The following is a 12,850-nucleotide window of genomic DNA, read 5'->3' as shown; positions in this document are numbered from 1 at the left end:
AAGTCGAGGGAGGATGTGGTAAGGGACAGATATAAACAGCTCGCAAGAAGCATGCACGCGCACCTCAACCCAAATCCCCTCCAAATAATCAACCTGGTCTAATTCCTCAACCATCCTCCCAAACTGAAAGACCGCGCGGCGGCTCTTCGGTCTTGGAAGTTTGTGGGCTGTATACAGGCGGATCGCCTCTTGGATGTCGGGCCTGAATCGGGCGTAGCTCTCGTCTTCCAGGTAAGATTGGAGTTCTTGGACTCGGTCCTCGCGGTTGAAGGGGGGTGGGGAAGATGGAGGTGCAGGTTGTGGCTGTGGTTTGCTGGTGCGGTTGGATTTGCGCTTTCGCGGCATGGTATGTATGCAGGTACCAATTGCAAATGGTGATGAGGGCTAGTTGGGGTGATTGACCTCGAGGGGATGCTATGCACTTAGCTAGTAAGGGTGTCCTACGTCGTAGCAAGGCGAGGTGAAAGGTGAGATTCGTGAGATGGGGGTTCGATTGGTCGCATGATAAACAATACGTTCTGGTAATAAGGTTCTGGAAAGGTGGAATGATCCTATGGGTGATGATATGGATTACGCTGACGATGTGGAAAGATAAGGTTTGAGAAAACATTTGATTGACTTGTATATATAAATGGTATGAACGAGGAGTCTCTAATGAGCGAAGTCAGCCAGAATCCTTCATCTCATGTGTAGTAAAGCAGCAGAGGATAGGGTATGATCATTCAGAAGGAAGGCAACGGAAATCTCTACACGGTTTTTGCGCATTCAGAACAGGTCTGTGAGTTTACATCCGAAATATTTCATCATGTGATCAGGATGAGGTGAACGGAACGACAGGTGCAACGAAGATATAGGAACTTTGGTGTACTCACACGATGGATGATTTTTCAGGCAACGAAAATATTATCAGATGCTGAGCTGCAATGAAATCTACAGTGAACAGACGTCAGCAAACATGATGAGAATATGTAGTTCGTGCAGGCAAGATCCTCGCCAACGCAGTGGTAGCAGGTGTAATCAGCCAGCCGTTTAATTCATCCCATCCTCTGCCAGGCCGAATCCAGTCGCAAGTCATCCAAGACGGACAACGAGATCCCAGAAGAGCCTGACACAAGTCAAACAAGCAAACAGTCAACTCGACAAAGCGAATACAACAATGAACCCACCCTCCAACACTCCACAACCATCCTCCCAAGCTTCAACTCTGCTTCCGAAGAAACAGGTGAAAACCAGGTCCGGTATTAGGGAGGCGGAAAAGTAGATTGCTGAATTCATTGCAAAATCTCGTCGTCATATGCAAGCTCGAAAGGCGGTTTCTCAAAAGAGAATCATTGAATGGATTGACTAGTTGTCATCATAAAAGCGTTGCAGGAGTCGTAGATGTGATGCAGAATCGCACAAACCGTACCTTTTACGCAACAATATCCCGTGTAAATGAGTGTCATCGAGTCCTGTTTCTTTTAGACTGTCAGTGCTTGATCATCAAAATCGAGCGAATGACCAGAAGGTAAATTGAGATGCATCAGGAGATTTGGTAAGGTAATTGTTTTTCTTCAAGGTGTTTCCAGAAGCAGAACTGAAAAAAATGTCTCATCATGTAAGATTGGTGCAAGGGAAGGCTGGGAAATCTCTTACCATTGCAGGACGCGAGTGTCGAGAAGTCCCTATTGTCACCTAGACTACCTACAGAAACTGTCAGCAGAAGTTCGAAAGAACATGAGTTGTAGACAGTGTAGCATTAAAGATGAAAATCAGATGGTGATGCATGTTTGTTCAATGGCCCATTCGTTTGTCGCCAGAACTACGATTTTTTGGAAATCGGTTTCCTCATGAAGATTGTGGATGAGAGACAGGGAAGAACTCACGATTTATGGTTAGCACCAGATGTTAATTGGCCAAGATGTTTGAAACTGCAGAGCAGAAATGAGATCCTTCCATCATTTGAAGGCAAGCTGTCGAAGCTATGCTCGAGCTTGTGTGTGGGAAGAGGAAGAAGAGAAACAAAAACTTGAGCGGGCGAAGAAAAAATAAGAGGAAAGGAAGCTAGCTGGGACCCACCAACCAAACAGTGCAAACTCTCTCAAAATTGTAGATTCGATTCCCCTTCTGCGACGACTGCATCGAGCTCCCAAGTTTCATACAATTCCACCCTTTTTATACGATCGCTTGCGGTTGCTCAAGGAGTTACATGCATACGAGACATGAATAATGACTGACCGACGAAGAATCAATGGGCCGCCTGGCGGCACGCGGCCTCCAGTTTTCGCCTCCTCCATCAACTCTGCTACTGCGGCAGAGCGACCCCAACGACAAAGGCAGCCGAACGAGCTGCGGAAGATCTGTATGGCTTCAACTCAACCCTCTTACATTCCCTACCACTGTACTGAAACTAAAATAACCTCTAGTTCTCAAAACCGGCCTGATCCCAACAGCCTCGGGTTCCTCATACCTAGAATTCGAACCCTCAGCATCTCTCTCCGCAGCGCGATCATCACCAAAATACCTCACACCAGCCACCTCCTCCCTAAAGCTAGCATGCACAGTGCACGGCCCCAAACCGCTCCCACGATCCGCAACATTCAGCCCTAACCTCGTCCTCACAACGCATGTCAAGTACGCGCCCTTCGCGGCCCGCAAGCGCAAGGGCCATATCCGCGATGCCAGCGAGCGCGATCTAGGCGTGCACCTGGAGACTGCGCTCCGCGGTGTGATTGTTGCTGAGCGGTGGCCGAAGAGTGCGCTTGATATCACGATTACGATTCTCGAGGCGGAGGATGATCGGTGGTGGGGGGATGCGCCGGACTCGCATGATGCTGCGTGGGGGATGATGAATGTTCTCGCGGGGTGTGTTACGGCTGCGTCGGCGGCGATTGCGGATGCGAGGATTGATTGTTTGGATCTTGTTGCCGGGGGTGTGGCTGCTGTTGTTGTTGATCAAATAGAGTCTGAAGGCACGGATGGAGCAGCGTCGTCGCCCAAGTTGATGCTCGATACGGATCCCGCGGAACATAGATCGATATTATCGGCTTGTGTGGTTGCTTATATGCCTGCGCGCGACGAGATCACAGAGCTCTGGCTGAAGGGGGATAACTCGAAGGCGGCGGTTGGGATAGCAGATCAGAGTCTTACCCATGAGGCTTTGATAGATGGCGCGGTAGATGCTGCAAGGGGGGCGCATTCGGTTCTTGCAGAGGCTGTAAGAGAGTCAGCGATGCGGCTTGCTGGGTTGTCGAGTGGGAGTTCTACGTAATGCAATACTAATAAAACTTTGGAATGTCATGTCATGTCTTCGAGCACTACCACAACCAGTAGGGGATTCAATGGTTTGAACAATATGTACTGGCTCTATGGAACCCATATCTGTACTTAGGCCTCATCTAGGATTGCAAAGCTCTCGCCGATTCTTTGGCAACTCTAAAACACGATGGCGGATACAGAGATATATCTTCTTGGGAATCATCCTACCAACGACCATGAGGCCCATACATAACCCTGAATATATTTATTTTGTGATGATGTTTGAATTGGCTATTTGACGTAGGAATATGTAAAGATAGACTCGAAGATACCCACCCTGCACCACAGTAAATAAAATCCAAAGGGATATCAAAAGGTGAATTTGGGGTGCATCACCAGGAGACTAGCAAGGCCTGTGCCTGGCACAAACCGCTCTAGTTATTCTCTCATTTCACCTTGCTCTCTTTCTTCCTCCTCTTCACCACTCTCTTGTTCCTGGTAACACATCTTCTCCCCAGCCTTTCTCTATCTGGAGTCTACTGCTTCTTCCTCTGCTCTTACTCTCACTGCTGTCCATCCACTTACACCAACTTACCTCAACCTCGTCAACGGTCCACCTCACCTACGTCTATCTTGGAAACATCTAAATCTGGATAGTCGTCATCTTCCTCACTCCAGCACGAAATCCCTTCCCGGGAACGCACAACAAGTCCTACCTTACCTCTTCTTCTCGAAACACACCTGATCAAGCCACGCCTCTACACACTCACAACCCTTCCAATAAACCTTCGCTACCGTATCTCCCATCCAAGCCAAAAGCAACCATGCCCGCCCCCGACCTCCCCGACCCCAACCTGATGTTCCTCTACCTGTGCATCAAGCACTCAGACATGAAGAAGGTGAGCGTAGCCCTCTTCCAGCCTAGCCTACTCGAACCCTGTATACCCCATACTCCAAGGCGAAGCGCAAAGCACATACAGAGTAGATAAGCACTAACACCCGCTCTTCTCCACGCAGATAAACTACGCAGCCGTCGGCGCCGCAATGGGCCTCAACGTCCCCGCCGCCCAGATGCGCTGGTCCCGCCTGAGGAAGAAGATCGAGAGTGGGATGCCTGCTGAGAACCGCGCGAAGGGATCTGGTGGTGGAGATGCAGACGGCGATGAAGAGGCGGATGCGGATGCGTCTTCTATGGCGATGACTCCGTCTCCGAGCAAGAAGAGAAAGGTTCCCGCTCCTAAGGAGAAGGGTGCTAAGGCGAAAGGCAAGAAGGGTGGCAAGGGAAAGGGCAAGGTTCATCTTGATGATACTGAAGATGAGGAGATGGGTGGAACTGGAGGTGTAGCTGTGAAGGATGAGCCGAGTGATGCTGAGATCTAGGGTGGTTATGCCGTTGAGATCCCGGTTTAGGTGCGGATGACCATGGACGCTTGGAAGTAGAGGTGGCGATGACATCTATTGGCATTGTCAATTGAGCTTTGGCTGAAGTTTAATAACGAGACGTGATTATGGGATTGGATGATGCTGATTGATAACGCATTCGATATTGGGATACAGGGATTTTCATGGATATGATGATTGAAAACGAACGAAAATACCTCAGACTTCCAGAGACAGAGTATACTCAGTAGCTTCATGTGAGCAAAGGCATATGTGGTGACTAAGGTCCTACCCCTGTTCCCTCATTTCTTCGATCCTTCGTTGGTGTCGTTCAGCTAAGAGTGTCTCACCGAAGTCGAACATTCGTCCCTGACAGTTTTGCATTCCAGGGGGTCTAAACGAGTCAAGGATGTTGATGTGTACGGTTGCCACATTAGACTAAGCCGGGATCTGAATCCTTCGTGCTCTCAGCCGTAAATCTGCTGGGGCTTGGAAAGATACACTCTCGGCGAACCTATCACGAAGTCGGGCGTTGACCCCCGCAGCCAACGACGACAAAGAGAACCGCATCGCGTTGGTGACAGTTTTGGTGATGATGGATGAGAAATCTGGCTCTTCACAAGAACGGCTTCACCAAACTCGGAAACTAGGATTAGAGTCTTAGGTCAATCTAGACTTGTTGTCTGAGTACTGTCTCTGCCTGGCCTAAGTAGGATCTTGAGTCCTTGACTCTTTGACTCTTTGTTCTATTGGCTTTGTTCCGAGCGGAGGTTCTCTTGAAACGAGTTCCTGGTGCTTCGACTTGGAGCCAAAGGCTCAGTCTGGCCAGGCCCAGGGGCAAGGTTTGCTCGCCTTTGAGATCGTCTTGCGTCCTCGATCCGTCCGATTGCCGGTAGCGCATCGACCGCATATCGATCGTGGAGAGCCCAACCTTGTCTAGTATATTCAGAGAACATACGACGGTGGACTGGATTGACAAAAGACCCCATATCTTCATGTCAAGGTGTCAATGCTGTTACAGCTGTCAAAGCTGCATTGAAACGGCTTATCCTCCGACTCCCGCGGCGACTATTTATTGTTAGTCTCAGGGGCAGGCCCGACCCAGGGATTTCGCTGAACGGTCAATAGATCGTGGAGAGCCGCCCTTTTTCGGAAATGATTTGCAAAATTATATGCCTTCGCGCAAAAATGGGTTTCATGATGGATAACTGAATAAAAATAGGGACAGATTATGAGATATGGAACATTGGATATTGTTGACTTGGTTGCGACTCACCTTGAACGTACCCGCCCTATCTATTTGGGTACTTTCATTCCACATCACGAAAACAAGTTGAGGCGGGTAGTGATGATACTCCATAGATCCACTGGGGTTTGACCATCTCATGTCCGATGTCTCAGCCAGCTATTGAGGAAAACTAGACGAATGTTGGACAGACGGCGAACTGGTGTTTGGTAGACGTAATGCACGCATATAAACAAGATAATAAGCCGCACCATAACTTCGAGAAGTGTTCCTATATTCTGTGCTGCAGTAATATCGGACCACTGGGTTTGCAGAAAATAGATGGGGTGGTCCATTTTTGGTAGTTGCACACGAGGAGGGGATGAGACGACCACGTGGATCGTCGGCGCAATCAGATATCGTGACCGAGGCGATTGATCCCTGTCATTCTGCTGAAAGGAACGGGAGAAGAACGTGGAAGGACTGCAAATAGGACGAGGATATTTGACTTGTCAAGAACGAGGTTTTGAGATTTTCGATAGGTCTCATGGTGAACGATCTTTCTCATTCATTAAGTAGTGCAAGCCGATTTCACATGGCATAGCGCAAGCTAAAGTAGATATGCTTCCGATCAAGAATTGTGCTATCAGGGTTCGGTGTTTCAAGTTTGTGATGGCTGATCTAGCTCGATCACGTCTGATTAGCGCAATTTCCAAGTATGGAGCTATAGCGGGGATGCTTATTACAGGTTCGTCGCACTCTCCTTTCTTTGAGCCTGTGTCTGTGCCTGGCCTTGATCTCGAAGCTCGAGTCTCCGGTTCGCCTTCTTGGGAGTGTAACTGCGAGTTAGCATCCGATGGACGAGTAAGCGGCGCAGTCTGGAACAGAAGGCGCGGTTGGCCGAAGCGACGATCGGCCCCATCATGGGCTCGTGGCAAGAATTTGGGCAGTCCGCAGCTCGCACATTTTCTTTGTTTGCTTTTGATGCGAACGCCTTGCTTTTTGCTGGACTGGGGCCTTCGGCATTCGTTCGGGGGGGTTCGTGAAGTTCGCGTGCAGCCTCGCGCCCAGACCAGCATAGCTCTGTTGATAAAATGACTAGTGCTGGCGGCTGTAGATCCAAATTCCGGGCCCTGGCTGGTCGGCGACTGTCAGCCTGTCACAGCACTGTCACTCTGCTTAGCCTGCGCGATGGGCGTCACCCTGCATCCTGACGTTATCGCACGTTCTGCCAATTCTCCACGCTGGGATATCCTTGTTCAAGTACTTCGACTTCATCTCTATACAATCTGCAGAATGCAGTAATGATAGTTGCCTTCTTTCATCGACAAACGTGCATCGCGATCCAGAATAACCTGCATTCATTGACAGAGCTAGCGTGGTTCGACGGGACCTGGACCACTCGCTTGCCCCCTGATCGCAGAGAGTTGGTGTGATCTGCAAACCCCATAGCCTTCCGCCGCCTGTTCCTGTTCACGCGGTCCACCGTGTGCCTGTCCCTCCCGTTCTATTTTTCTCTTCGTCCCCTCCCCTCCTTCTACATCGTCATGAATTGATTTCTCTTCCTCCTTGCTTCTCCTGCGCTTTTTCCAGCTGCATCTTCTACGACCTTTTGAGGGACGAATGCCATGACTCGGCCTCGCCATTCTTTTGCTCTTTTTTCTTCTACTATGACGCATTGATCACTCATTAACACTCCTCGCGAATCTTCATCACTGCTCAATTACGACGCTCGTTTCACGGACCGTGCAAGCTCAATTTTCAATTGCTACTCAAGAACAAATCTCTGCGCACTGACCAACATGGTTGTCCTAAGACGTTTCTTCAATGCGGAGAAGGCTCCGTCAACCCCAGCTTCTGGGGACCGAGAGTCTCAAACAGAGAGCCCGCTCGACCGCACGCCGAACTCCTCGGCTTCTCCAGCATTGAGCAAGAACGAACATTTCCAGAACATCGAGAGGCAGTTCGAGGTGCTGCATGACCAGTTAAAAGCACGGCCCTCACATATTCCGCTTGCTCGTGCCTCGAGCCGTCTCACGAGCAGAAACCCGCGCCATGTCGACCTTCTTGACGCTCTTTTCACGTCTCATCGGTGCCAAGGCCAGATGCAGCACTCCGCTAGAGTGTCCCCCTCTCCGATATCCCCGTATAATGAGGATGTTGCCGAGCGTAACATGGCTCCTTTCCTCCGAGCCCGAAATGCACGAAATCGGTACTCCCGCATCATTTCAGCTCTATATCAGGAAGACGTTGCGGATCGGAATATGGCCAAGAACATTGTGCAGGGCAGAAGGAGAAGCCGTTCTCTATCCCGTGGGGCTAACCAGACTACGAGTCAATCGTATCAGCTAGATTTCCAACGACGAGAACACGGCGTGAGAGGTCGATCTCGTTCGTCACACGGATCCAAAGAAAGCCAACTTGTCAACTCGATATCGCAGGAGGCATTGTATTCTGTGCCAAAATCCTATCGCGACCAGGTCGCTGCAGTGTCGAATGAGCCAGACGCCTCCGCCGGAGTGTTCTTACGAACGCATAGATCGGCTCCAGAAGTCCTATCTGAGCAGAGTCTGACCCCTACTTCCGACGACGGGTGTATCTCGCCACACCTGGGTGTACCTCCCGCCCATAAGCAAGGGGACACCTGGACCAACCGGCCCCTACCGGACAGTCCCACGTTACCTATAAACACGACCGTCAGGAGTTCAAATGAGAACAGGAGGCGGCAAGGATTACCAGACGATCCTACTCCAAGTCCGCGTCTACCTAAAAACGCCCAGGACCGGAGGGCCCCAATGGCGCCGCGATCAGGGTCCAAAAAGAACATCCTGGATCTCTCGATCAACACCGAATTGGCTGCTCGAGGACGACCAAAGAAAATAATCCACAAAGCCATTCAACCACCCACCCCCAGCACTGTTGATGGGAAGAAGAATCCTAGCATTGCGGAAATAATGAACAGTCCTCTACCAGTCGCTACCCCATCACCATGCTCCTTATCAAGCTCGAATAAAAAAGTTGCCGAGATTATGGATATGTTTCGCAAAGCATACACTTCGACGGTTCAGGACTTCGCACCACATCCGACATTTGAAACTCTGCAAGACGCAATCATCCGCGAGATCAACTCCCATGAGGCCTTTCAGCGAGTCCCTGTTCCTGAGCAAGGACCCCCATTCACCCCTTCTCCCTCGCAAGAATCTTTCGACGATAGCGCTACCCCGCCCAAGCCGATCGCTCTCAGAGACGGACAACGACGACGCCGCATGAGCTCGTTCAAAAAGAACCGACGTGACTCGGACGCACGGAAAAGCATATCAACGAGTGAACCTGCCAACAATTCCCGCCAGGAGTTGGACATTCCCAACCGTCGGCGACACACTGACGCTCCGCCACCCTCACCTGGCTTCTTTGACACCTTGATTCCTCAACACCCCAATCCACTCAACGAAGAAGTCACCTACATGGACCTTCTGCTGCGGCCCGAAAATTCTGGCAATGTAGTCCACAGACGAAGCGGAACCACATCCGTGAGTGGAAGTGGTCCCAGGTCTAATACCCCTTCAGTGCTCTACATGCGAGCCCAATCTTCACCCGACGACAGCCCTTGGGACTACTCAAATGACGACAGTGACTCGGATATTATTCACCTCCCAAGCGTTCCCGGGATCCCGCAGGTTAAAATCTCTGGCGTCGATGAAAACAGCGTGACTTACACAGCGGAGAACACCACAGCCCGCAACGTATACCGATTGATGAACTGGCCAAAGAAAACAAATCGCAGTGTGAGTCTGCGGAGTACGTTTGCGAAGAATCGTACGACGAGCGGACAGTCGGTGGCGTCTTATTGATTGATGGATCCCTCAACTGTCTACCTATACGTACGACCCTAGAGTCGTGCGCACGAGACTTTGTCACACCCTACACCACACAAGCGTCTCTCTTTGACGACTTCGTTTTATGCATATTCACTCAGCTAGCTAGCTTCGATCCTACTAGCTCACGCCCACTTATCCATCTCCCCACCTAGTTAAAACAGACTAATCCCTTCCTTCTCTTTTCTTTCCATCATAACCTCAGCATCTCGCATCCTCCTTTCGGTCCAATCTTGGTATTTTCCTATTTGGCACATCGCATTTCGTTCTAGACTTGGCCGGGGATTTTATTACTGACGGGCCGATATCTCATTACTGTACAATCTTGCATATATACCATGGGTCGGTTTATTGTATTTTTACGTTAGGGTCGGGTCACTTGATATATAGAATATTTACCAAGGGTTCTTGGAAACTGAATAAAATACTCCGCTTGCAGCACCTAGGAGTAGGCGCATTACGATTCAAATTATTTTGCTCTACGCTTGATACGCTTGAAAAGTGCGTTTAGATAAAGTAAACGAGTTAGGAGGGCCTTCCAAATGTGTCAAATATTCGACCAGTTCTCTGCTTGACAAATACGATGACTTGATTTGATGATTGTCACTACATATCCTAAGCTGACTCCCCCGTAAATAAACCATAATAGAAGCCAAGGTATCCGAATCGAGAAGAACGGTATGAAAATGCGACGCAACGCAACGCAAGTCCAATTGCCAACAATGCCTATCAATCAATCAATCAAACAGACTGCGCCCCTGCCCCTGCCAGCCTCATTGGCTTTCTACATCCCGATACTTTTCCTAACCCCTTCGCAAAAGAAATTGGTTACCGGTGCCGGTGTCGCTGTGCTGTAGAATTGAGTGACGTTAAAGTCGTAAAATGTAATTCGTGACCGCGTGATTGGCGGATGAGAAGATGCTATCTACCAAGGTGATCGCCTTGGGCTTGTTCCGTGGGTGGTCGACGCGCTTAGTAGGAACCTGCGGAAGGGATTGTGGGTTAGCAATTGTTGTTCCTGGGTTGAAGTAATAACCAGAAAACTTACGGCCGAACATGCACCACTTCTCGGCAAGCCGGGTGCACTTAGGGTTGGTACACTTCGTCTCGCCGGGAACAATGCCCTCGGGCTGGTCGAAGGGAATGCAGAGGGACTTAGCACCCATGCTGGGGGCACGGGAGTCCTGAGCTACGCCGGAGTCCTCCTCGGCCTTGCGGGCACTCATGTCCTTGATTTGGTCCTCACACTCCTCTGTCAGACAGTGAGGGATGATACAGATGTTCTTGTCGTTGAGGGCGGGGGTGAAGTCGTCCCAGTTGGTAATGAGCTTCCTGTGGGTGCGGTACTGGTCGTCGGCGCGCTTGTACATGTCCTTCTGAATGGTTTCGAGGAGAGCAGGGACGGCGGTCGAGAGTTCGGGAATGGGGATAGTAGACTTGCCATCCTTGCCGGGGATGTCGCGACGGGCGGTCGAGACAAAGTTGCCTGCGGACTCGCCGGGGCCGAATTCCAGACGAAGGGGAACACCACGGAGCTCCCACTCGTTGAACTTCCAGCCAGGAGAGTATCCCTCACGCTTGTCGCTGATGGCGCGAACGCCGGCCTCAACGAGAGTATCGACGAGCTTGTCGACATCAGCGTAGAGCTTGGCACGGTCGTCGTCACTGAGCTTAGCGGTGATACCGACAGGGACGACAACAACCTGGTTCTCAGCAACGCGGGGAGGGATAACCAAGCCGTTGTTGTCAGAGTGGATCATGACCATGACACCGAGGGTACGGGTAGACAGACCCCACGAGTTCTGCCACACGTGGAGAGGGGGCTTCTTCTCGTCGCCCTTGGCGGAGGGGTCCTCAACGGTGATGCCGAACATTTTGCTGAAGTTCTGGCCGAGACCGTGGGACGTACCACCCTGGATACCACGACCCGTAGCGGGGATGTAGCCTTCGACGGTAGTGGTGTAAAGACCACCCGCAAACTTCTCCTTCTCTGTCTTCTGGCCCTTCACCACGGGGACAGCCAGGAGCTTCTCGTAAATCTCGGCATAGAGGTCAAGAATGTGCAGAACCTCCTCGTGAGCACTCTCCTGAGTCAGATGCGCCGTGTGTCCCTCCTGCCACAGGAATTCTCGGGTTCGAAGGAATGGCTGAGGGTGCTTAAACTCCCATCGGACGACGGAGTTCCACTGGTTGAGCTTAAGGGGCAGGTCTCGGTGACTCCGGATCCATTTAGCGTAGTAAGGGTACATAACGGTCTCGGACGTAGGACGAATGGCAATCTTCTTCTCAAGAGGGGTGGAACCACTGCAGGCGAAAGATTGAACATTAGCATGCACTCATCGAAAGGTTAGGTTTGTGCCATACGCATGAGTCACCCAAGCAACCTCAGCAGCGAAGCCCTCAATGTGGTCCTTCTCCCTCTGCAGAACATCCTCAGACACGAACAAAGGGAAAGAGCAGTTCTTGACGCCGATCTTCTTGATGTGCAGGTTGAACCATTGTTGAATCTCCTCCCAGATTGTGTATGAAGCAGGCTGGTCCGTTATCAGTAAAATGGACATTCATTGCCACACCTAAATTGCGCCAATTCTTACCTTGAGGATGTAGCAACCAGAGACATCGTAGTAGTCGAGCATATCACCCTTAGTGAGGACTTGTTGGTACCAGCCTGGGAAGTCCTCCTCCTTTCCAACGTCGATACCAATCAGGGCCTTATCGTTGTTTTGTTTCCCACCCTTTGCAGCACCCTTCTGGCCCTTGTCGGACTTTCCTGCCTTTGCGGCCTTCTCAGCCTTCTTAGCAGCCATCTCTGCCGCTTTGGCGGCCTTCTTTGCGGCATTCTTCGAAACATCTGCCTGAGCGCCCTCGCCAGCGGGGTTATGAGTGCGGTCAGGAAGTTCCTGAGGGGCACCTGGGGTGTCAGCGGGGGCTTGGGAGGTCATTTTCAATGGAGACCTTATTGAGACCTTGAAGAAACGACCAGGAGGGCAAATCTGGAGGAGGACAGAGGCAACGACTGGGGGGTGAGTCAGGTACGCTGCCCCCTCAAATCAAAGTGGGATGGAAATCTTGCACCTCCCCGCCCGGCAGAACTTTTAGTGCGGACACTCCAGATACTGTGACCCTCCCAGAA

At 50.8% G+C, this 12,850-nt stretch overlaps 5 protein-coding genes across 5 annotated transcripts; 4 read left to right on the top strand and 1 right to left on the bottom strand.

Moving 5' to 3' along the window:
- Positions 1-2,139: 2,139 nt before the first annotated feature.
- Positions 2,140-3,320, top strand: BDV17DRAFT_275696 (3' exoribonuclease family protein). Its single transcript, XM_073759251.1, has 2 exons — positions 2,140-2,341; positions 2,406-3,320. The coding sequence occupies exons 1-2, from the start codon at positions 2,209-2,211 to the stop codon at positions 3,248-3,250; spliced, it is 978 nt and encodes a 325-aa protein (XP_073610795.1). The 5' UTR covers positions 2,140-2,208; the 3' UTR covers positions 3,251-3,320.
- A 741-nt stretch (positions 3,321-4,061) lies between these two features.
- BDV17DRAFT_295864 (uncharacterized protein) lies at positions 4,062-4,617 on the top strand (the record flags this gene model as incomplete). Its single annotated transcript, XM_073763173.1, has 2 exons — positions 4,062-4,136; positions 4,255-4,617. The coding sequence occupies 2 exons, from the start codon at positions 4,062-4,064 to the stop codon at positions 4,615-4,617; spliced, it is 438 nt and encodes a 145-aa protein (XP_073610794.1).
- Positions 4,618-6,072: 1,455 nt separating this feature from the next.
- Positions 6,073-6,980, top strand: BDV17DRAFT_224096 (uncharacterized protein). Its single transcript, XM_073755655.1, has one exon. The coding sequence runs from the start codon at positions 6,464-6,466 to the stop codon at positions 6,938-6,940; it is 477 nt and encodes a 158-aa protein (XP_073610793.1). The 5' UTR covers positions 6,073-6,463; the 3' UTR covers positions 6,941-6,980.
- A 302-nt stretch (positions 6,981-7,282) lies between these two features.
- On the top strand, positions 7,283-9,892 carry BDV17DRAFT_224068 (uncharacterized protein). Its single transcript, XM_073755654.1, has one exon. It carries the CDS (start codon positions 7,645-7,647, stop codon positions 9,691-9,693), a length of 2,049 nt encoding a protein of 682 aa, XP_073610792.1. The 5' UTR covers positions 7,283-7,644; the 3' UTR covers positions 9,694-9,892.
- Positions 9,893-10,269: 377 nt separating this feature from the next.
- BDV17DRAFT_275687 (proline--tRNA ligase) lies at positions 10,270-12,833 on the bottom strand. Its single transcript, XM_073759250.1, has 4 exons — positions 12,312-12,833; positions 12,082-12,251; positions 10,766-12,021; positions 10,270-10,700 (listed from the first exon to the last, which is right to left on the bottom strand). The coding sequence occupies exons 1-4, from the start codon at positions 12,657-12,659 to the stop codon at positions 10,690-10,692; spliced, it is 1,785 nt and encodes a 594-aa protein (XP_073610791.1). The 5' UTR covers positions 12,660-12,833; the 3' UTR covers positions 10,270-10,689.
- Between the last annotated feature and the right edge of the window lie 17 nt (positions 12,834-12,850).

The sequence above is a fragment of the Aspergillus undulatus genome (genome assembly GCF_047715775.1).
Source record: "Aspergillus undulatus strain CBS 261.88 unplaced genomic scaffold BDV17scaffold_77, whole genome shotgun sequence".
NCBI classification, from domain to species: Eukaryota; Fungi; Ascomycota; class Eurotiomycetes; order Eurotiales; family Aspergillaceae; genus Aspergillus; species Aspergillus undulatus.
Note: the sequence above shows the minus strand (reverse complement) of the source record. Positions and strands in the feature narration are given on the sequence as shown.